This window comes from Mustela nigripes, chromosome 5 (genome assembly GCF_022355385.1).
Source record: "Mustela nigripes isolate SB6536 chromosome 5, MUSNIG.SB6536, whole genome shotgun sequence".
NCBI classification, from domain to species: Eukaryota; Metazoa; Chordata; class Mammalia; order Carnivora; family Mustelidae; genus Mustela; species Mustela nigripes.
Window position 1 is genome coordinate 56,368,733 of NC_081561.1, and position 23,500 is coordinate 56,392,232.

At 32.9% G+C, this 23,500-nt stretch overlaps 1 protein-coding gene across 1 annotated transcript in view; it reads right to left on the minus strand.

Annotated features, from left to right (window-relative positions):
• Positions 1 to 2,674: 2,674 nt before the first annotated feature.
• Positions 2,675 to 23,500, minus strand: part of CD2AP (CD2 associated protein) — a 136,203-nt gene continuing 115,377 nt past the window's right edge. The window contains exons 14-18 of the mRNA XM_059400292.1: positions 15,566 to 15,678; positions 14,520 to 14,621; positions 13,254 to 13,432; positions 9,811 to 9,874; positions 2,675 to 5,660 (exon numbers count right to left, since the gene is read on the minus strand). Coding sequence (XP_059256275.1) covers positions 5,619 to 5,660; positions 9,811 to 9,874; positions 13,254 to 13,432; positions 14,520 to 14,621; positions 15,566 to 15,678 — 500 coding nt within the window. The 3' untranslated portion in view covers positions 2,675 to 5,618. The remainder of the gene's footprint in view (positions 5,661 to 9,810; positions 9,875 to 13,253; positions 13,433 to 14,519; positions 14,622 to 15,565; positions 15,679 to 23,500) is intronic.

The window sequence follows — 23,500 nt, forward strand, 5'->3', positions numbered from 1 at the left end:
CTTAAAAGGTCCTTGTGTGTCCTGTGTCTGATTACTCACCTTTGAACGCCGTCAGTTACTTGCTGACTAGCTGGGGAGGAGCAGAGGGAGGAACTGCAGCTTTAATTCCATCTGTTACCTAAACACCCTCTCATCAGAGCTGTTTTCTGTCCTAAGAGCAGGTCTCCCTCCCCTTGGTTTTCAGCCTTCAAATTAATAGTTACAGTTAGTGTGGCTTCTCTTTCAGTTCCACGTCCCCTGCCATTCTGCTGTACAGGATTTGGGCCCAAGATGATCAGATAAACATTTCAGAGGAATCTACATTTGACAAGGGTCTAGGGAGGCTCCTGCCGGTCTTCAGGCTGTCCCTCATTTTGTTCCAAACCTCAAAGCATTTGGGAGGTTATTTTTTTTTATTATTATTATAAATTGTGGTTGTTTCCTTATTGCAGAGTGATGCTTTCATTTTACATCTCTTCCTTAATCTATTAAATCTATTTTTCATCTTATTTGTTTTTAGTCCATTTCAAGGGAGATGAGAAGTAAAAATGTCATTGCTCTGTCATATCAGATTGTATTTGCATTCTGTTCAATTACTGTTTGAGAAATAATGAAATGTTAAAGGAAGTAATTTTCTTCACTGAAGGATTAAGTTACTCAGAACACTTTTTAAAAATGAGTTTTACTTTTAATAACTTTATTCACACAATTTTTTAGGAACTGAAATGCAGCTAATAAAAAACACTTGCAACCCAACAGGAGAAGAATACCACCCAATAGCTGCAAAATGAAAACCACAACACCTTCTGTGATAGAAAAGATTATTGGCTCTATACAAAAAATACTGATACCTATTTCTAAATTTATTTTCCTTATATACAGGCATATTCACAACGAAAAGTTTTAGTGGCAAAATGAAAGCAATAATGTTTAGTAGTCAGAAACAAATTTTAACACCAAGGCCCAGTCTACTCTCTAAATCTTAACTGGCAAGTAATAAAGCTGAATAGATTCGAGTTCAAGTGCTATTTGCTTTTATTTCCTAGAATAAGACTAAACCTGTAAATTCTATTTTCATATAAAACCATCTGCACAGAGATTGGATTGTTAAACCTCTGCAATGTCCCTTCAAAAGCCAAAATTCTATAATCCAAAAAACAATGACATAGTTTTGGAATGTTGGTGAGGTTCTGTAGTCAACCACCAAGAAAGTCTCTTCGTTAAAGCTGTGTTTGTACAAAAAGGGTTTTTACTAAAGCACAGGGACAAGAAAGAGCTGCTGCCCAGGGACTGTGAGGAGCCGCTGATTTTCTGTGCTTTGCGGTGGGGGAAGTAAAGATAAGGGAGAGTTCAGAAAGATTTTCACATGCTAAAGAAGACTCACAGGATACTGAGGGCCCTGCAGTTTGTCAAGCCTTCAAACCAAGGCTGTTTTTCCCTCTAGCAAAGCATTAACATTAGGTCAGTCAGGAGCTTCCTGGCTGAACATTACACTCTGACCACCTCAAGGATTTGTCAGTGGGGTGCGGGTTGTAAGGACATTTAATTTTATCTATATTTCCTTCTGCCTTTATTTCCCAGATTAATAATAATAAAAAATAAAATTCTGTAATCCAAAACTTCACCATCCTGTGCCTGGAAGGCTTAATTTATGCCTGGTATTTATCGAGTGCAGTAAGAAGCATGTAGAAATTTTCAAACTACATTTGTAACTTAAATGACTTGCCACATTTTTTTTTCTATATTACTTCATACTGGTGTCTTATTCCTTTTCTATAATTCAAATCCTCCAGTGGATTTCTAAAAAGCCTACAGCTGTGTATGTGGCGTATTTTCATCTAGAGTACATGGGACTTGATGTCTTCTGGACTCTGGTTTTTTGATTTTACCAGGACTTCCAGTTGTGACATCAGAAACCCAAAAAATTTAAGAGGGAGTTTATGCTTAAGAAACCAAGCAGTGGATGGATAGCTGTGATTTAGGAATGACTGTAATCTGTTTTAAACCCTTCAGGATTGTTTCCGTCTCTTAATGCTCTATTTAGAGATCTGTTCTTCCAAATCACAGGTTTTTCCAGATGACAGACTATTAACTGAAAGCGCTCCCATGCTGAGACCAGTGCTTTCTGTTTCAAAAAAAAAAAAATTTTTTTTTTCTTTCCAATTTTTAAAATCTCAGTCTCTAAGTCAGGAACTCAATTTGGGCAAAGTACTCTCCGGTAGTCAGGGAGGCAGAATCTTTAAGATGGTAGCAGTTCTATTCGAATATAATGCAAACGTAAGCTGTTATCTTCCCCAAAAGAATGAGCTGGCGTATTCAAAAACAGAGGGAGAAGAAGTACTGCGCCCTTCTTTTAATCTTATCCATCTAGTTTACATCGTGGCGGAGTAGAACAGAAGCTTCCAATTAAAAAGAAAAAAAATCCACTCTGTGCCTCTGTAACATACTTCGTAAAAAATCATTTCAAATTATCCCAATAAACCTTTGAGGCAGAAATGATCATGTCATAGTTCCAGGGAAAAATAGACTCATAAAGGTTCAGTAAAAGTCACATGGATCTAGAACTTTTAATGGCTTTCATTTTATTATTTACATTGTTTCCCTTATTTGGAAAACTCCACGTAATAGAATTTTCATCATACTTTGCAATAAATATATGCTGATGTTAATGAAAAATAACTAATAAAGACCAACAAAACTGGCAATACTATTCTTTATTGTTTTTCTTTTTGAGGGAGAAGCATGCTTTTTTACAGCACCTGTAAACAAGTCAGTGAAGTATACTATTTTGAGTTTCCCCACATATATATATATTATTATTAATTTTCCTCTTTTTGGAATGTTAGAATACCACAACACCAACTGCATTACATAATAGTTACTGAAGGCAAGTCAGGAGAAAACAAGGGTAGAATTTTATGGCTAAAAATATTCATAGCAGCAACTTTTAAAAGATGATTTTATTAAATCAAGTCATTGCACTTGGTCATTTTATTGCTACAGCAAAACAAGGCCATTACATTTTTAACGCTTCTCGTTTCTGATTTAACTGATTGTCTTATTCTGTTCATACATTTCAAGTTTAAATGCATGCATAAAATGTTTACCAACAACTCAAGAGAGCACTTGGGTTTTTATTTTTTTGTTTTTTTGTTTTTTCCTGTGATCACAGTAAAGCATAAAAAAGAGAACCCCTATTCTCTTCCTATCTTCAAACTTAGATTTTGTAAAGAGGTAACAGCTTTATAGTAAGACCAACCACTAAAGCTTAGTGGTCACACACAAGCACACACACACACAATACTTCCAGTATTGAAATACAAGTAGGAAAACTAGTAATATGTGTTTCAAAGAATAGCAAACTTGAAAAATACATTCACTAATAATTTGGCAATGACAGATTCCACGCTGTTCCTCTCTAGTCTGCCATTTATACTCACGCATAGAAAAAAAACAATGATTTCTCCCCAAATAAAGACTATTATCATTATATACCATTTTGTGATATGAATTTCATGAATAAAAAATAATAAAATTCCCATATCAAGAGCAAATACTGGTAAATTGCTAGAGTGAAGTAATCATTTTTTTTCCCTTTGAGTTTGGCTTTAGGAACTCTACTTTTTGATCAAGGGCAGAAAAATAGAGCCACAATACTTTAATTTTCTAATAGAAACAGTACTTTAATTTCTATTCTGGCTGAGGTGTATACAAAGCAGATACTTTAAATGTGTGTCAGCATTCATGACCACCTTCATTTTATGCACTAGTGAGAAAATGACCAAGAAAAACTTCAAGAACAGGCTGAAATCTGCTGGAAACTTCCCTCACCCCATTATCAGGGTGAAGAGGGGTCACTTAATAGTTGTTCCAGTCAGAAAGCTGGAGAATGATTTCTAGGATACAATGTTTTCATTTTTATCTAAGGACTTTCATTAAAAGAAAATAAAATCTAATTTTTTTTTTTTTTTAAGCAAGAAGGAACTCATTCAACAAGTCTTTTAAACACATTAGGAGTAAACAATTCCATTCAGTAGTGACCTCATCAGAAAAGCCCAAGGACTTTAAAGAGTTAAAATGTACATGCTCAATGCACAACAATCAAGTTTCCCCAAAAGCATTAATGTAAGTTGTGAATTTAACATTAAGTAATTCCTGGAATTTCTATTATTTTCTACTTCAATTCTCTTATATGTGAGACAAGATGGCAAAATTTCATTAAAACAAGATTTCAGTATATATTAAAACTTAAAGAGAAAATATTGGTTTGGTTATTTAAAATAACACAAAACGGACACATGATAGGTGGTACTCAAAATCTGAAAATCTGTTCTAATAAAGCTTAAAATCTAATTTTTTTATAAATGAAAAGTCAGTTCTATTTTTAATATAAACCCACATATTTTAAGACATGTTATCTATAGATACATTTTAAGATGTTCAACTGTTCAAAATCGACTCTGAACAAACTACTAGTTCATCTATCCTGTGAAAATGCATTTTGAATATGGTCAACTATATTTGGTTTTAAGTAAGCTGTACTGTTATGTTTTATTATATACTAACACTCTGGTACCTAAATGACAGTTTGAAACATCTCCACCAGTTAGGGTCTTTTAGGTCAATTACATATTGTAAAACCTGAGTATTTACATAATGATAATCTGTCAAAGTATGAAACCTCACACTGAATTTCTCCTCATATTACCATTATTAAAAATCAGAGGGAGGAACGTGAAGAACTCAATCACAAGATCACAAAATGAGTAATATCTGAGCCTGTAAAATAAGCAGAAAAATAGAGCAATAAGGCTGGTGTTTGCATATTGTATGTGCTGTAGTTTCTAGGCACAAGTTAAGGGTTAAATTAACATTTTTAGTTTCTTAACCTAATGGATTTAAAATATAGCTCATATTTTCCCCAAATACAGTTAACAATCCAATACATTTTAACTAAATTCCTTTTATGAACCCTACAAGTGCAAGCAATATAAAATATTCTAAAAGTTATTTTGATTGTTTCATTAGTTATTACTATATGCTTGGGTGAATAATCTGGTTTATAGCTAGGAAACTCCTATTTCATCACCCACAGTATAAACAGCACTGCAAACAAACAGGCACGACAGTGTAATCCTGGGTAAGAAGCTAAAAGTAAAAAATATATTTATATACAAAGTTTATCTCCCTTATGTATTATGGGAAAAGTAGTGGCTATAGTTACTATAAAGCTAATTTGTCCCTCTCAAATAGTATATTTTACAGATTATTTGTAAAGATATCACCATATTTATAGTATAGATCTCTTTAAAAATAATACAAGTTTCAGTAAAAAAAAAAACTATTGTGAACTTTCTTTCCTTTTTATACAGATTCAGTAGTATTTTCAAGCAAACTAAGAAAAAAGTTTGCAATTCCAGCACATAAGAAATAAGGCCTCTTTTTTTTTTCATATTGGCAAAACAAAATATATATAAAAAAAACTACCCTCTCCCTACTTTTTTTATAGATTATAGTTCAAATACTCATATTTCTTTATCATGACAACAGCATTTGTTATTTTTAAGTAACAAGTCAGTTGAAGTTCATAGTGTTGCTTCTGAATCCCTGGAACCTTAAGAACACAGGGCCATGCCATTTCAAGAAGACAGGACTGCTTTTTTCAGCTTCTCTATTTCCACCTAAGATATAAAACATAAATTGACAATAAACAAAATATATTTAGTCAAATTTCTTTATTTTATCCTATGTCATTAAGATCCAATCATACTTTGAAGACTCCAGATTTTGATTTCCATTTTAAAATCCAATTTCCAATGTTGTGATCAATGCAGAAGTTTAACAGAAGAACACATCACAACACAAGTTCCTAAATGGCAGAAGACAACCACAAAACAGCAACTACAGTTGTTTCAGCTGGAACAATGTTAATTAATGGGAGTATGTGAAAAAATACTGTAAGAAAATCCACCCTCCAAAGAACAAGAGAATCCTTAAAACTAAATTAAGAAATGTACAAGTACCTGTATTTAAACAAAGATGTGGGCAGTAAAGAACTGAAAAATAGTAATAATAAAGGACCAATTTAGTCCTATGTTTTTCACTTACTACGTATGTGAAATTGGCAATCCCTTAACCTCACTTGGTCTCATTTTCATCTGTAAGCAATACGTTCTAGATTAAATTCTTTTTAAAACCCAGGAATTTATCTAAGATTCAGTCAATTTGTTGGAAAGATTTCCACCTTTAGGCAGAAGACATCTTTCATTTAACAGAAATTCACAATGTAAGAAACTTAAGAGAATTAGGAAAACTCAATACCTGTTCACAATACCTATGGTTATTTAATTCCGACATATTACAAATCATGAAGCTGAAGCACAAGATTCAATACCATACACTAGCAAGTGGTACAGAATTTGCACTGATTGGGTCAAAGGCTCTGAAGTCCAGTTTTCTACTCTTGCCAATTATGTAAGGCTTTGATGATCTCTGACCTTTCACTGCGTATGGAAATATTTGGGCCTTACCTTCTCCTGAAAGCATCATACCTATCCCCAATGCTGCATACAAATAATACATGCTATAGCTAACCTCTGACAAATAATTCATTTTTAAATAATAAGCATTTTGCCAGTCAAAAGGTCTAATTTCAGTATGTTCACCATCTCCTAAGGGATTCTAACCATTCAAGTATGGTTTGTTAATTCTAGGATCTAACAGCACTGGTTTGGAACAAGTCTTGGTCATTAGCCTGGATTGAGACAAAGTAACTTCAATCATCAGAATAGTGTTATCATTATCTCCATTCCAAAGATACATGAACCAACTACACCAATTTTAATGAGCAAGGATGCCAAGAAAATGGGGGCGGGGGAAACACTGGTGAAAGAAGGAATAGGGAGAATAACCCTGCACTCAATCAGTAATACTCCTTACATACTGCGGTCACACAGATTTAGATATCAAGCCAATATATTTACTGCTAGAGTTTCTCTTCTAGCACTTTTATGTTCATTGTTCATCTTTAGTCCTTTTATCATTCCTCAATATAATTTAATACTGTATGTTCAAAGTACTACTTTTAATCTTTAGGGAAATATAATTTCTCCTTTCAATGTACGATCTTAAAACTCTGTCTTATTAAGGTGCTTTTATAAATAAAGGGTCAAACTTTCCCCATTAGGCCAAAAAAAAAAAAAAAAGCCTGTAATACAAATCAGCACGAGGCTAAGAAACAGCTGATTTTGCTTAAAAAAAACTGAATCAAATGAAATTCCTCAAAAATGAAATAATTCCTTTGCCTTGCCATGATTTTTATAATAAATTAAATCATATAGAGAAATTTATGTATTAGTTCCTTATGCTTATATCACCTAATTTTCATATATGACTATGTGTACATATACAATATAAGGAATAAAAATCAAGAAACTTATTTTAATTTCTGAATTTCTACTGTGTTGCATATTGGGAATTTAAGACATTTTTAATATGTATTCTTTGATTTGACAAAAATTTATTATCTAATATATATGGCACTTTGCTCAGAGTTATGGACAAAGATAGAACAGACAGACACCCTCAAATAGTCTAATAATCTAGAAGATGGGAAAAGTAAGTCCATAATGTCACAGTGATAAGACAGAAAATTATTACTTATTTATGCTTTTCAAAATAAAGGACATGAATTTGGAAGAAGACAAAATTACTTTTAAATCAGAGAAAGATGGGTACTAACTTAATGAGGGTGACTGCTGGAGGTAAGCTCTGAGAATCTGTAGAACTTATGCATGAGAAGATGAAATAAAAGGAAAATCCAAGAAAATACAGTAAGAGCAAATTTCAGATGAATTAACTGTGAGGGACAACTGAGGATCAGCAAGCAAGAAAAGAAAAAACAACTAGGACTAAGACATCAAAGACCTCACATGCTAAGTTGAGAAGTCTGAACCTTACTCAGCAAGTAACAGAAAGTTCCTAAAAGAACTAAGTAAAGAAAGATTAATTTGAGGTAAGAATGAGAGAAACTTAAACAGCTAAACAGAAGATAAAGAGCATAGGAAGAGGACAAAAATACTAGGAAGAAATAGATATAAGTGATGGAGTAAAGCTAACAGGTGTGAATGTGAATAGAACTAGAATGGAAGCACCATGTCTGTAAGACTTGAAAGGCAATGGAATGATCAACAGAAAAAGACAGAAAAGCAGGAAAGGAAAATGATAAACATAAAAGAGGACATGCTAATTCTAAGATCACAGTGGAAAGACATTCAGAAAGACAAGCAGCTGGAAATAGGACAGAAGCTAGAAAAAGGAATCCGATTCAGATGGGAGAGGCATAGGAGCTAATCATGATGCTTGAGGGCACAGGTAGGAAAAGAGAGGAGGGCCAAGGCAGTTCTGAAGGAACATTTTACTTAGAGAAAGGAAGAAGAGACTGAGAAGTGGACTGAAACAAAAGAATGCCGGATCACATAAATCAGGACAGAAAAAGTGGCAATAGTTTTAAAAATGTGAAATGCTGTAGAAACTGGAAAGACACTGGAGTTGCATTCAGTAAACCTAAAATGTAAGAGTTGTTAATGACTGAATTAAAGGTGAAGAATTAGAGACCACAGATGTACTTTTTTTTTTTTAAGTTGTTTATTTTGCAGTAAATGAAACTCAAGGCAGCTGGACCTGCAAGGGAGCTTTGGTTTTTTTGAAAAATCGAAATATTGAATATTTTCATGAAAAAACGGAAAGTGCAAATAAAAGGGATACATCAGATGTAAGAGTAAGAACGGGGTTCTGATCATTTTCCAAAGACCTTCATATACATTATCTCAATAACTAAAGCTAAAAGGCGATTAAGTGACTTCCTCAAGTTCAAACAGTGTCACTTAATCCCTGAGAGCAAAATTCTGAAGGCTGTTTCTGTTAAAAATTTCAGCCTAACTGCTGATTTAATCACTCTAAACCCTAGTTTCCTCATCCTTAAAATAGGAACAATAATCCTTACCAGTTGTTATGTGTATCCCCTGAGATAATGTACAGGAGGTGCCAAGCCTAACTGACACACAGTGTAAGTCAGAAGAGAGGCCTGAGTTTTTTTTTGAAGTCCCATGTTCTTTCTGTTTCACAATGCTAACAAGAGAAATAGGGTAAGCAATAAGGCCAGGTATAAATAGGGAGGTATATGAAATACTTAAGTACAGAATGGGCAGAGCTTCTGAAAAAAGGCAGAAAACACTTTTCCTGAAATATTCAGAAAACAAGAATACAAATAAAGACCAAAGTATGTGCAAATGGAACAGATGGAAAAATGGAAGATAAAATAAGTAAAATTGTCAGACCTCAGAAAAGAGTGAAGATGATAACATTATAGTTAAAAAGTAAATGCTCAGTGAGACATCAAGTCAACAAATCTATAGCCATCCCATTACCACCTTCACCACCACCACCCTTGCCTCCAGGCCAAGAAAAATGAATTGAAAAAAGTTTAACTGTGGAAAAAAAAAAGAAATAGTTCAAAAAAGCAAGAGTGCAAAAGATTTAGAACTACACACTCTTATGAGGCCAGAACCATGTTCGTTTTATTTATGAATGTATACCTAATGCCTCTCGTACACTGCCTTAGAGAGCTAGCGCTCAAAAATATTTGCTTCACGAATGAACGGAATGTGATAGGGAGTCAACTAGAGATTAATTAAATGGCTATCAAGCAGCAGGGAGTGTCCAACTTAAGTAGGACAGCATAACTGTAGTGAACCCTATCACCTAGAAGAGATGGAAAAACACATGTAGTTTACGCTGACTACAATCTCAATGTTAGGAGAAATGATTTACCTCTAGATTACTTCTCATTGCCTTCTCCTCTTCCAAATCCTTTCGTAGTTTTTCCAGTTCTTTCCTAAAAACAATTTATTACTGTTAAGTCTTTCATTTAAACAATATATTTGACTAATGTTAACAGAATCTCTTACCTGACATACCAAAACTGGGAAAAACTTTTTAAAGAAAACAGCCATACTAATCAATAAAAATTTCAAATTCACTAATGGAATGGTTCAATACAACAGTTAAAAGAAAACTCAGCAGTACCATGGCAAACCCATCTGTGATAAATAAGTTTTTAAGTGAATAGGGAGCGCAGCTCATGATAAAGAAATAATAATGGTCCTTTAGAAGCAATTTTCCATATTCAGTTATCATGCTTTTTCCAGGCTGGACACTCGAAAGCCCAAACAATTTGGTAATGTCAAAACATGTCACAGTACAACACAAATTATTTAACAGGATTACCTGGACTTTACATGTCTCTTTCTCTATTTTTAAAAATTAAACATTACATTAAAATTACCAAACCAATAACAAAAAACTCTAGCCAACAATCCTTCCTCCTTAACTCATGTTTTCAGTTCTCTGTGTTCCCATCTATCTTTTTTATATAGTCATCTCTCCACAGCTGTAAGTATGTATTTCAAAAAGTGTTTTAAAATATTTCCATGTTGCTAAACTTATCATATTTCTGATAATTGTTGCTTGACACTCAAATATCCAGGTTTTTTTGGTTAGTTGCTTTTGGGGTGGGGAGTGGAAAGAATAGAAATTTTATTTAACATCATGAATATTCAGTATATCAAATTTCTAAATCAAAGAGTAGGGACATATTCACAGCTTTTGGACAAATGCTAGGAAAATTCTCTTCAAAAGTATTATAGAAGTATTCGATTGAAAAATGCATGAAAATGCTCAGGAAGAAAGACTATATGAGAAAGAAAGGAACTTTTAAATTCTGTAGTTTCAAAACTAGTTTCTTCTATTATTTTAATGATTATAAAACTATATTAAGAATAAATGTCCTACTATTTCAATTTAAATTATAATTTAAATATTTAACTCAAATTTATTTAAAGCTTATTTTGGTATATAATAGAAAATTTGCTAAAATATTAACTTTGTATTTCTAAAATGTTACTACTAAATGAATGCTTTCTTTTTCTAATTATTCTATTATTTTGAGTTTATTATACATTTAAATTATACCTAAATAAGGATCTATTCCTAAAATATTTATCCTATTATCACATTTTCATTATTTTTAAAAACACATTTGTGAATATAAAATTTTTATGTAATTGTTTTCTTTTTACAAAAACAGATCAAACTATATTATCTTGTTCTGTAACTTCTCAACTAAAGAGACTAATAATATATTTCTCTGTCAATCATTCCATATCAATATCCTTCAATTTTTTTAATCCTTTAATTTTTTAATGATTTGTTCCAAACATTTTAGATTCTAATAATGCATAAAGACTATGTATTCGTAAGCTATAGCAATAAAATTATTAAAAGACCTAAGAATTCCAAGTCAGCTCAAGAAATAAATTCTTATTACCAGTACCTCTGATACCCAGAATGACCCGCAATCCTACTTTCCTCCTCTCCTTTACAGGAAAAGTCTTCCTTCCTTCCTTTACTTACCACATATACAAATGTATCTTGAAACGACAGTTTGATTTTATATGCTTTTCAAACTTCATGTAAATGAAATAATACTGTATGCATGTCTCTAACTTGTTTTCCCCACCCTCAACACTTTTTCAGATGGATTCATGTTGACACATGTGGCCATAATCCATTCATTTTTTTATTGCTGTACACTATATGGCATTTCATTGTATCAACACACCAGTGTATGTTTATTCATTCTCCTGTGATGCTCTTATTTTTCAGATTAAAAAGTCTGCCATCCATTTCATTTTCCCAGAGGAAATAAGACTTTGAAAACACCTTTTCAAAGACTTCTAAAATATCTGATATGTATACATAAATCACAAATATTTTATTCATCCTACAGCTACATTAAGAACACTTATAGGCAATTAAGGCAATTTGTAAATGTAATTATCAGTTCATTAATAATAGCAGACTTGGTATCAAAAATGTAAACTGTCAAAATCAACAAATCAGGGTCATTCTCTAATTCATACGTGAATAGTGCTCAATAAATACTTACTAGATGAATAACTTACAGTTTATAATGTGTACACTGTGGAATCTATTAAAAAATCTGCATGATTCAGATAAACTGAACGATAAAGAAAAGACCCATCATGTATCAAAAAAACTCTCTCTCTTTCTCTCTCTCTCTCTCTCTCTCTCTCTATATATATATATATATATGTATTTTTTTTTTTTTTTAAGTAGTCACTCAAAATAAATTTTTTGGTTCTACCTAAGAGACATCTGTAAAAGTGGTCTGCAACTACAAAAATATCAATTGTTAATCACAGTATTTTTTTTTTTTTTTAAGAGAGAGAGAGAGAAATGCTCCTGGTGGGGAGGGTTAGAAGGAAAGAATCTCAAGCAGATGTCCCAATGAGTGTGGAGCCAGGCATGGAGCTTGATCTTATAACCCAAGAGATCTTAGAGGCTACAGGGGAAGACAACCTGAACCCTCACCCTTTGCTCAGTTAGATTAGCTGATCTTTGGACCTTTTTTACCTATTAGGTCTTTATAGAACTATGTTTAAAATGTTAGAAAGTTTTATTTTTATATTTATTTTTTAATGTTAACAACTTTTAAAGCTCAAATGATAACAGTTTTAGAAAAATATCTCTAAACCAACAGAAAATATGTTTTCAGTTCTAGCTCTGCTTTTTAAGAACTGTATGATCTTAGGTAAACAGCTTTACCTCTCTGAATTTTTACTTCTTCAGTTAAAAGAGAGGGGAGCTATAGTACGTGATCTTTTACATTTGTTTTCACTAAAAAGTTCCTAACTCTCACTTAGGATCTCACCATACAGTATTATCAGAAAGTTTCAGAATTAAAAGAATGGCCTTAGAGATTCACTTATTCCCAACCCCTTGGTTTTATTTACACACCAATCTCAACCCTAACAGAGACAGTGATCCAGTCCCTCTGAAAAGTAAATATACATATAGATACACTCCAGATCCAAAATACAATGTAACTTTTCCTAATATTTTTAAGACTGATTAACCCATATGTTTGATCAGAGAAGATTTCTACCCTTGAATTATGGGTACATATAGACCTTTCCCATAATAAGCCTATGACAACAAGTTTTCTAACTCAAGTTTTTTGCAGGGAGGACAGAAGCACTATTAAGGAAAATTTCTTTGGAAACATATCTGCTGATATAAGAAATTTGGCAGATTACTTCATAGAATTCTACTCAATTCTACTTGATAGAATTTGAAAGAATTCTTTACATACGTGTTAAGTAACTTTCAGAGATTAAAGCAAGGCTACTTACCCATGATCCTTTTTCAGTGCTTCTACAATGCAGAGTAATTCAATAATCTGAGCTCTAAGTTCATCCAAGGGATTTTTTTTCCCATCATCTGATTCTACTTTAGCTTTGATGTCTAATGGAGTTAAAAAAGCAGCTGTATTTGGTTTAGCACTTGAGGGTGTTGAAAGGTACAGTGATGGCTGAAAACATAACAGAATATTTTCTTATTTTATTTGTATTTATATTATATCTAAGTTCAAAAAAAATTTATAGCAAGGAGATAAATAACTAAAATAATACTTGAAGATAAATGGCAACTTTGGAAATTTAAAAAGCAGTTTGATATTCACAACTGGTAAAACGAGCAAACAACCAGATAATAAACTTGCAATCACTAGTAGTTTATGTGAGAAATGTCAAAGGACTAATAATAGTAATTTTTAAAAAGTGGAAAAGAGAAGAAAAACCTGTTAGAGCTATCTTATGAATGATCTGCCGAGTGGAACATCTAGCGGCAAGAACATATAAGCATTATTAAGGTGAGCTTTGATCCTCCACAGTAGTCATTACTTAAAATTTCCAAAGAGTTTTACTTAAAAGTAATTATGAGGAATTCAGTAAGTCCACTGAAGAGGCATGAATCCATGGCCCATGATGCCCTTTTTATTATTTCACTAAATTAACGGGAAATCAAATTTCAATCGACTACTGACAAACTAAGAATCAGATTAAGTGTATCTGATAAACTGGAAGAACAGCCAAAAGCCCTTGGAATGAATCTGAGGAGGAAACATGAATTTCTTAAACGAAAGATGTGTGTAAATTGGGATACTACTATCTTAAGTAAAAACAGCAAGAGTTTAGAAGAGTCTTAATACCATGTAATAAATGGGAAAATCCATGTACACTGCCATTCATTCCAGTATATATTAGTGCTTATTACTATGCTGAACACGAAGCTAGGCTAGAAGTAAATTTTGGCTTATGTAATAATGTAATGATGGCTTCTGGCCTAAAGAGTGTATGTTTAATGGGAAAATGAAACAGATCTATGCCTTAAAAAATATGAAATGTATAACATTTATACTACTCATTTAAAATAAGCTTTTTTAAAAATAACCTACAGAGGACAGTGTTACCTTAGAAACTCAATTTTTTGGCAGGAATTTTTTTTTTTTAAATTTCTTGGCAAAAGACAGTTTTTAGAAGACATTTTAAATTCCACTATTTTGGTGCTCACAAGGAATCCTACAAATTATACAAATCTTATGCCACAATGCCCCTCACCTTTGGAGAGTAGCATGAATCCTTTTTAAATTCAGACGGCTTTAAGTTGGCACCATCTTCTTCTTTCGGTAACTTCAAGATTTTTTCTGGGCTTTGAGTTGGCTAAATGATTTTTTAAAACCAAGAAACAGAAAATACCAAAGAAGGAAAAGGCAATAAACATTTGGATAATAAACTAAGTAACTTTTTTTTTTTTAAAGATTTTATTTATTTATTTTGACAGAGAGAGATCACAGTAGGCAGAGAGGCAGGCAGAGAGAGAGAGGAGGAAGCAGGCTCCCCGCTGAGCAGAGAGCCCGATGTGGGACTCGATCCCAGGACCCTGAGATCATGACCTGAGCCGAAGGCAGCGGCTTAACCCACTGAGCCACCCAGGTGCCCCAAAACTAAGTAACTTTTATCACTGTTTTCCACAGCTACTGTTCCAGATATTCCATTATTATTAACAGGATATTACATAATTTCAAGCTGAATAACACATTGCATTTCTGGAAGGTTAAAAATAGCCTGCCTCTTAGCAACAAAAATCTTCTCTACTTCGGTAATTTGAAAGTGCTGTAGCGCTCAAGAGCTAATATATTAATAATAAAGTTACTAGCAGCATTCCAAATAATGTATAGAAAGCATAAAAAAGAAGTTACACATTTAGATACCAGCACTAGTACTACCAAAAAAACTCACTATGTCAGAGGAAAAGAATGTTTCATTCTTTACTAAGGTGAGTATGTACCACTCAATTCTAATTATTGTTGAGAGACGGGTAGATTAAAAGGATACTCTGACCCCTTTTGACCCTGAGTTCTGTGGTTATGGTCTCGGGACAGCTCTTTATTCCTGATTCTGTAACCTTCATTGCAACCCTCTCTGAAATGAACATGACCCCATATTTCCCTAAATATAACCAACCATTTACCACTTGAGTATAACCCCTATCTTCCTGATTTTTAAACTTTGGTGGAGTTTTAAATCATTCCTCATTCCTATCTTTAGAAGAACTCTGGCTCTACTAAATTCTCTATGTTTTAGAATAGTAAAGTGTAACTCACAGAATGTCCACCATTGAAGCGGCCAGGTAATCTTCTTCCAGGCATCTTCGGTCTATTTGCAGTGAGATGTAGCAAGTTTTCTGAGGAAGCTATGTCATCAAAATTTACAAGATCTAGAGAATAAAATTAAATATATCTACTAAAAGATAACTGTACACTTTAAAAGGTAAAAAAGAATGTTTCTGGATTTCTAACAAACTATACATTAAAAAGTCCCACTAGGACTCACACGCTAACCTGTGCTTTTCATATGCATTTGGAAAACAACACTCACCCTTAAAAACAAACATTCTCTTTACCTGACACATTTTATAGCATAAGACAACTAACAACAGAAAGTTCATGTTTCCAATAGACCTCAACAAAAGTTCTTATTGAAAAATACAAATCTGAACCAAAAATTACAGTACCATAAAAAAAAACTATCATCTTAATTTCTTGCTTATAAAAACAGATGATCTACTTCAACTCATAATTAATTACAATGTATCAGAAAATTAACATAGAAAATGTTTTAAATTTCCAGTAGTATCCTAATATTCAAATTTTAAGAACTCAACTGTATGTGGGACCCTGATGCTTTCCAACTGTAAAATGAGAGTATAATTTAATGGATGTGTGTGTGTGTGTGTGTGTGTGTATGTATATTGTAGCTGAGACTCCAACTGTTCATAGTTCACTGCACTTTTGCTTCAACATCAGCATATTTAGGAACTATAAGACAGTCATAAATCAAAGGCAAACAGGGTATCAAAGAAAAATGTTACAAAGATCATTCACTTGTTTTCCCACCATCAAAGGCTGGTTGACCTCTGATCCAAAAACTTGGTTTTAAAGAAAAATCTATGTACCTCTGAACCAATGGCATATAATACATTCCCTTTTCCTAGATGATCCAGAAAACCCAGGTAAAAGAGGTGATTTTTAATTTTGAAACCTAGAAATCTGTAAGTGATACAAGAATCCTGAAGATAACTCCAGACACTTCCATTGTCAATATAATCTTCCCTCAGCCCAGATTATAAACTAGTGATATTAATCACAGTGAGGTACTTGATATGGCAGCAGATATCTTTGGTTTAATCTTCCAGACACAGAATTAATTCTGCACACTCCCATTGCCTAGATGTTTATAATGCTTTCTGTCAAATATTTAGATAACCAAACTCAGTGATTTGTTAATTCTTAAAAGACATCTAAAGATAATTATTTCTGCCCTCAAAGCTTATTCATCAATTTTCATATTCAACGTTATCAATTTAGGAAAAAATGTTAAGGGTAAAAGGGCACAAAGGTAAGGCATAAGAAAAGGTATCACTGTTTGGCAATACACGTTTTATAACAAATTTAAGTATTGTTGACCTCTGTTAATTCTTTTCCATCCTCCCATTCCGGGATTACTTTGTGTATTCTATTTTATATCTAGTCATCTACTCATCAGCGTAATACATCTCAATTGGCAATCAAATGTGCTCAGTTTAATTTTGGTCTTAAGTCTTTTGACATTTGTTATAATTATAAAATATAATTTTATATTATAAAATATAATATAATATAATATAATTCCATATAATGGAATATCTAGAACAGTAGCTGTGGCCTTCATGGAAAATGTATTGTATAGTGTGGAAGACCTTGAGTTTAAATATAGTTTTAGATATTTCATTTTATTTGTAAATGTCATAAAGAAAATCAGTATTTTAAAAAATGTTAAAAATATGCTGTAGTTTGAAGGGTTAAAAATTGCTGTTAACACTGATAAATGTATACTGACAACCTACTAAAAAAATCCTTGAAAAGTACAATCCAATAATTTTGGCCTGTGAAGATTATTTTCAAATGCATATTTAAGCAACTTGCAGAAAGAAAAAAAAAAGCAAACAAACAAAAAAACACAGGAAGGGATGAAGATAAATGAAACTGAAAGAATAAATAAAAGGTAGATTTTAAAAATTATAGAGCATGCTCATGTAAAAATGCCTTCTGTATGTCAAGTTTTGGGCTACAACACCAAGACAAATAATTTTACTATTCTAAAACTCTCTCAGGTCCTCCATTTAAGCCATTAGGTTAGTAAAAACAGTGCACATTTTGGACTCGTGATACATTTGAACAATTCAAAATTTACCTAAGAGTAGTAACAGTGGATTTATACTGTACACATGGCATGAAAGGCAGGACAATCACTTGACTCTTATAATTATATTGCCACTCTGCCAGCCATTTGTATTTCTATACATTGCCTAAGAAGACATGGAATTTTTAAAAAGTCAAGATGAAGTATCAAATTCTGGGAGAAAATAAACTGACTTATATGGTTTTCAATTAAAAAAAAAACTTTTATCAAAACAATATCTTAAGCTAATCAGGAAAATTTTTCCAACATGAATTTCATTTTACTTTCAAATGGAAAACCAAAAGGGTTAGAATAGACAGACAAACATGTACACTTTTAGTACAATTACAAAGAAAAATCAATGTGTACCACCTATTTATATGGAATTATTGTTTTGATTTCTTTTATAAATTGTCATCTTACCAAAATGGAGAAAGGTAGGATAATTTCCTGACAGGTAAGAAGGGAAACATGGCAAACAGGCTAGGAAACAAAATCTGGAAAGAAAAGTCAAGGATAGGAATGTCTAGAAAAAAGACTAAATCAAAAAATTATTTTACAAAGCAGGAAAAAGGAACAGTTGTAGAATGAATAGAACCGTTTAATGTTTACCATATACCTATTGTAGTTTATCTAACTCATGTAAGATGTATATTAGATTTTAGATTATTTTGTCTTTCAAACGAAAAAAATGATTAGTATTAATTCAATATACCGTAAGTAGAAAGAAGCCTTTTTAAAATTACTCACTGAACACCAAGACCGCTTCAAAAGGATGTTTTAGTAAAAAATTAAAGCTCAGAGTAATAAATCAATAATAATAACTCATTAATATCATTGTAACAAAAATTAAACTACCTTTCAGTAAAGTTTTAGTCTTCAGGAAATGACAGTTAATTACAATGAAAGAGAATTTTAATTCTATAATATAATAAAAGAAAAATATGACAAACAGTATTTTTAAGTATCTCACTATAAAAATACAACTTATATAACATTCAAAATCACATAATACATAAACGAATCTTCAACTATGCCTTATATGACACTCTATAAAGAAATTATCAAGAATATTACTATATGAAAATAGTAATTTTGATCTCTGCTCTTATTCTACAGGTAAAATCAACATTTTAGGGTGTGTTTTATTTTTTTTTTTGTATCCTAGTTTAGATATAGACTCATTATTTAGTGTCTACCACTCAACAGGTAAGCATCTTATTAGAAGAATTCCACCTGAAATTCTTTCTGGAAGAACAAATGAATAAACATTGAGAACATAATTCAAACAAAAATACATTAACCAGGCACCTGGGTGGCCCAGTGCGTTAAGCCTCTACCTGAGGCTCAGGTCATGATCCTGGGGTCCTGGGAAAGAGGCCTGCAACAGCAACAGCATCAGCATCATCTTAAGCATGATCTCATTGGGCTCTCTGCTCAGAGGGGAGCCTGCTTCCTCCTCTCTCTCTGCCTGCCTCTCTGCCTACTTGTGATGTGTGTGTGTGTGTGTGTGTGTGTGTGTGTGTGTTAAAATAAATAAATAAAATCATTAAAAAAGAAAAATTTTAAAAAACAGATTAACTATCAAAGAATGTTTCACTATTTAACAATGAATGCCTTGAGGTCAAATAATATTATGTATCTCTAAATTTCCTTTTAACCCAAGCACAATTTAGCATAGAAAACAATCAAAAAGGATAAAATACTATAACACTATAAGAATATTTCATCAGCACTGCTTTCTCAATGTAATAGGTATGTTACCACTAAATCTTCGATCTTGTATTCTAAGACTAATGTGCAAACCAATTTTATGACCTAGAGAACTTACTATTTTAGAAATATTTAGACTATGTGAACTTTATAATTAACCAATAGTAGCAGTGAGATTATCCTGAACCTTTTTTTTTTTAAAGATTTTATTTATTTGTCAGAAAGAGAGAAAGTAAGCAGAGGGAGCTGCAGAGAGAGGGAGAAGCAGGCTCCCCACTGAGAAGGGAGCCTGATGTGGGGCTCTATCCCAGAACCCCAGAATCATGACCTGAGCCGAAGGCAGATGCTTCACTTACTGAGCCACCCAGGTGCCCCCTCCCAAACCAATTTTTAACAAAATGTTTAAGAAAGAGGAAAAAAATTAACACACAGATGCAATTTATAGTACTATCTTATATATGAGAAAATATACTGAAGGACGTTTATTTTAAAAATAGTTTATAAATGGCTTTATATACAGTATAATCATATCTGAGAGTAGTGTCAGGAATTTACATCCTTAAGAGCGAAGAGCAGAAACAGAATGAGAGGAGATTATCAACAGGGGAAAGGAAAAGAAGGGAAGTAACATTTTATAACATCTTCCTTGTCAGGTATTCTAGCAGGTATCACAGACATATTAGATCATTCAATTATCATTTAAATGCAAAAACAGATTAGGAAACAAGACAATGATAATTTGCTAATAATTTAAAACTCATATTTTTAATAATAAAGTGTACTTGCTACTGTATCACCTGAAATTATTATTTTATGTAATAATGAGACTCTAAGATGACTTTCATGTATGTTTTTAACTTTCTGAAACATGTTAAAGGGCTAGATTCATATGCTATTTTAAAAAACTTTGAAACCTCAAACTGTGCCAAAAATATAAATTAATATATGCCTCAATTATATGCCAAATTTGAGGCTGCTTTTGATGCAGAACATAGTGTTCTCTTAAGGTGTCAATATCTCAAAAAGAAGAGTTTAAACACTTTTATACTACAAATACTAAGAACATAATATTCTAATAAAAAATGGAAATGAGGAATAACCTGAATTGAAGTTCAGAACATGAGCTGCATGCTATCAGCAGTCAGGCCTTTTGTCTTAGCATATTATTTATGTGCCTCAAATAGTAATGGGATCTAACATTTGCTCAGTTAAGTATTTCCAATCTAATATGAACACAATTTCCAAAACTTACAGGTATATCTCATTTTACTGAACTTGCAAGATAAGTCCATTTTTTACAAATTGAAGGTTGCTGGCAACCCTGTGATAAGCAAGTCTATCGATGCCGTTTTTTTTTCAACAGCATTGCATATCTCTGTATCACATTTTGGCAATTCTCGCAATATTTCCAACTTTTTCAGTACTATTATATTTGTTATTGTGATCTGTGATCACTTTGATGTTACTATTGTAACCATAATTAACTGTGCCATGTAAGATGTTTAATTTAATCTGTAAGCGCTGTGTATATTCTGACTGCTCCAAAATTAAGCTGCTTCCCACCTCTCACCCTCTCTTTGAGCCTCCCTATTCTCTTAGACACAATAACACTGAAATTGGAGCAATTCATAACCCTCTAAGTGTTGGAGTAAAATGAAAAATAACATATCTCACTTTCAATCAAAAGCTAGAAACAATTAAGCTTAGTTAAAAAAGCATACAGAAAACCGAAATAGGCCAAAAGCTACATCTCTTGTGCCAGTTAGCCAAATTGTGAATGCAAAGGACAAGTTTGTGAAGAAAGTTAAGTGTTACTCCAATGAACACACAAATTATAGAAAATAAACAAACTTATTGCTGAAAGTTTCAGTAATCTGGATGAAAGATCAAACCAGACACAACATTCATTTCCTTAAGCCAAATCCTACTCCAGAGCAAGGCCCCAACTCTCTTCAATTCTGTGAAGGCTGAGAGAGGTGGGAAAGTTGCCACAAAAAAAAAAAAAAAAAAAAAAAAAAAAGTCTGAAGAAAGCTGAAGTTGGTTCATGGAGTTTGAGGAAAGAAGTCATCTCCATAACATAAAAGTACAAGCGAAAGCAGCAAGTGTTGATGAAGAAGCTACAGCAAGTTGTTATACAGATGATCTAGCTAATTAATGAAGGCTGCTTCACTGAACAACAGGTTTTCAACATAGATGAAACAGCCTTACAATAGAATAAGATGCTATCTGGGACTTTCATAGCCAGAGGGGAGAAATCAATGCCTGGCCTCAAAGCTTTAAAGGACAGGCTGACTCTCTTATTAGAGACTAATGCCACTAGTGACTTGAAGCTGAAGTCAATGCTCATTTACCATCCTGAAATTCCTAGGACCCTTAAGAATGATGTTAAATCTGTGCTCTATAAATGGAACAACAAAAAAGGACAGCAGCACATCTGTTTACAACATGGTTTACTCAGTATCTTCTGTTGAAACCTACTGCTCAAAAGATTCTTTTCAAATCATTACTGCTCACTGAAAATGCATCTTGTTACCCAAGAACACTGATGCAGATGTACAATATTAATGTTGTTTTCATGCCAGCTAATCTAACAACCATTCTGTAGCCCAAGGATTAAGGAGCAATTGTGACTTTCTTCTGACTTTCAAGTCTTATTATTTAAGAAATACATTTCATAACACTCTAACTTCCATGGATAATGATTCCTCTGATGGCTTTTGACAAAGTAAATTAAAAACCTTCATAGGGGGTGGGGAGGTGTTGCACTTGGGTGGCTCAGTTGCTTAAACAACTGCCTTTGGCTCAGGTCACGATCCTAGAGTCCTGGGATCTGAGTCCCGTATCGGGATCCCTGCTTGGCAGGGAGTCTGCTTCTCCCACTGATCTCTCTCCTCTCATACTCTCTCGCTGATCTCTCTCCTCTCATGCTCTCTCGCTCTCTCTCTCTCAAATAAATAAAATCTTAAAAAAAAAAAAAAGCATTCACAATTCTAGATGCTATTAAGAACACTGGGGATTCATGGGAGAGGTCAAACAGGAGTTTGGAAGGAGATGATTACTTTGAGGTGATCAAGACCTCAGAGGAGGAAATGACTGCAGATACGGTAGAAGTACCAAGAGAACTAGAATTAGAAGCAGAGCCTGAAGAGGTCACTGAATTGCTATAATCTCATGATAAAACTTTACAGATGAGCAAAGAAACTGGTTTCTTCAGATGAAAACTACACGTGGTGAAGATGCTATGAAAAATGTTGAAATGACAATAAACCATATTGAATAGTAGATAAACTTAGTTGATAAAGCAGAGGCAGGGTTTGAGAGGACTGATTTCGATTAGAAAAAAGTGCTACTGTAAGTAAAATGTTATCAAGCAGTATTACGTGCTACAAATAAACTGTTCATGAAAGGAAGAGTCAATTGATGTAGAAAACTTCAGTGTTGTCTTATTTTAGAAAATGCTACAGCCACCCCAACCTTCATCAGCCACCACCCTGATCAATCAGTAGCCATCAACATTAAGGCAAGATTTTTAGCAATAAAGTTATTTTTTAGTTGAAGTATGTTCACTTTTTTTTAGCCATAATGCTAATGCACATTTAGTAGAGTATAGTATGGTGTAAAAGTAACTTTTATATGCACAGGAAACCAAAAAATTCATTTGAATCACTTTGTTGCAATATTCACTTTATTGCAATGGTCTGGAATTGAATTTTAGGTATCTCTGTGGTAGGCTTTGTGTATTTCCTGAACTGAACTGGGTGTTAAGTGTAGTACACCAAAGGCAGCCTGATAGTGAAAGAAATAAAGGACAGTAGTTTGGAAGTTAGCTGTTAGTTTTCTGTCCTTATATATGCCTCAGTTTCTCTAAATTACTTTCTTATTTATTTGAAGGGAAAAAAACAAATACGAATTTGCAAACCCTGTTTCACAAGGCCTCTCTGTTTTTAATGAAGAATAAATAGTAGCTATAGATAAAAGTAAAAATTGGGACCAAAAAGAGTAAAAAATCAAATTTTACAAACCACCAATAGTTTGACATTATTACATGTGTTATTTCATTTTACTTATTTGAGAAGAGAGAGCACAAGCAGGGGGAATAGCAAAG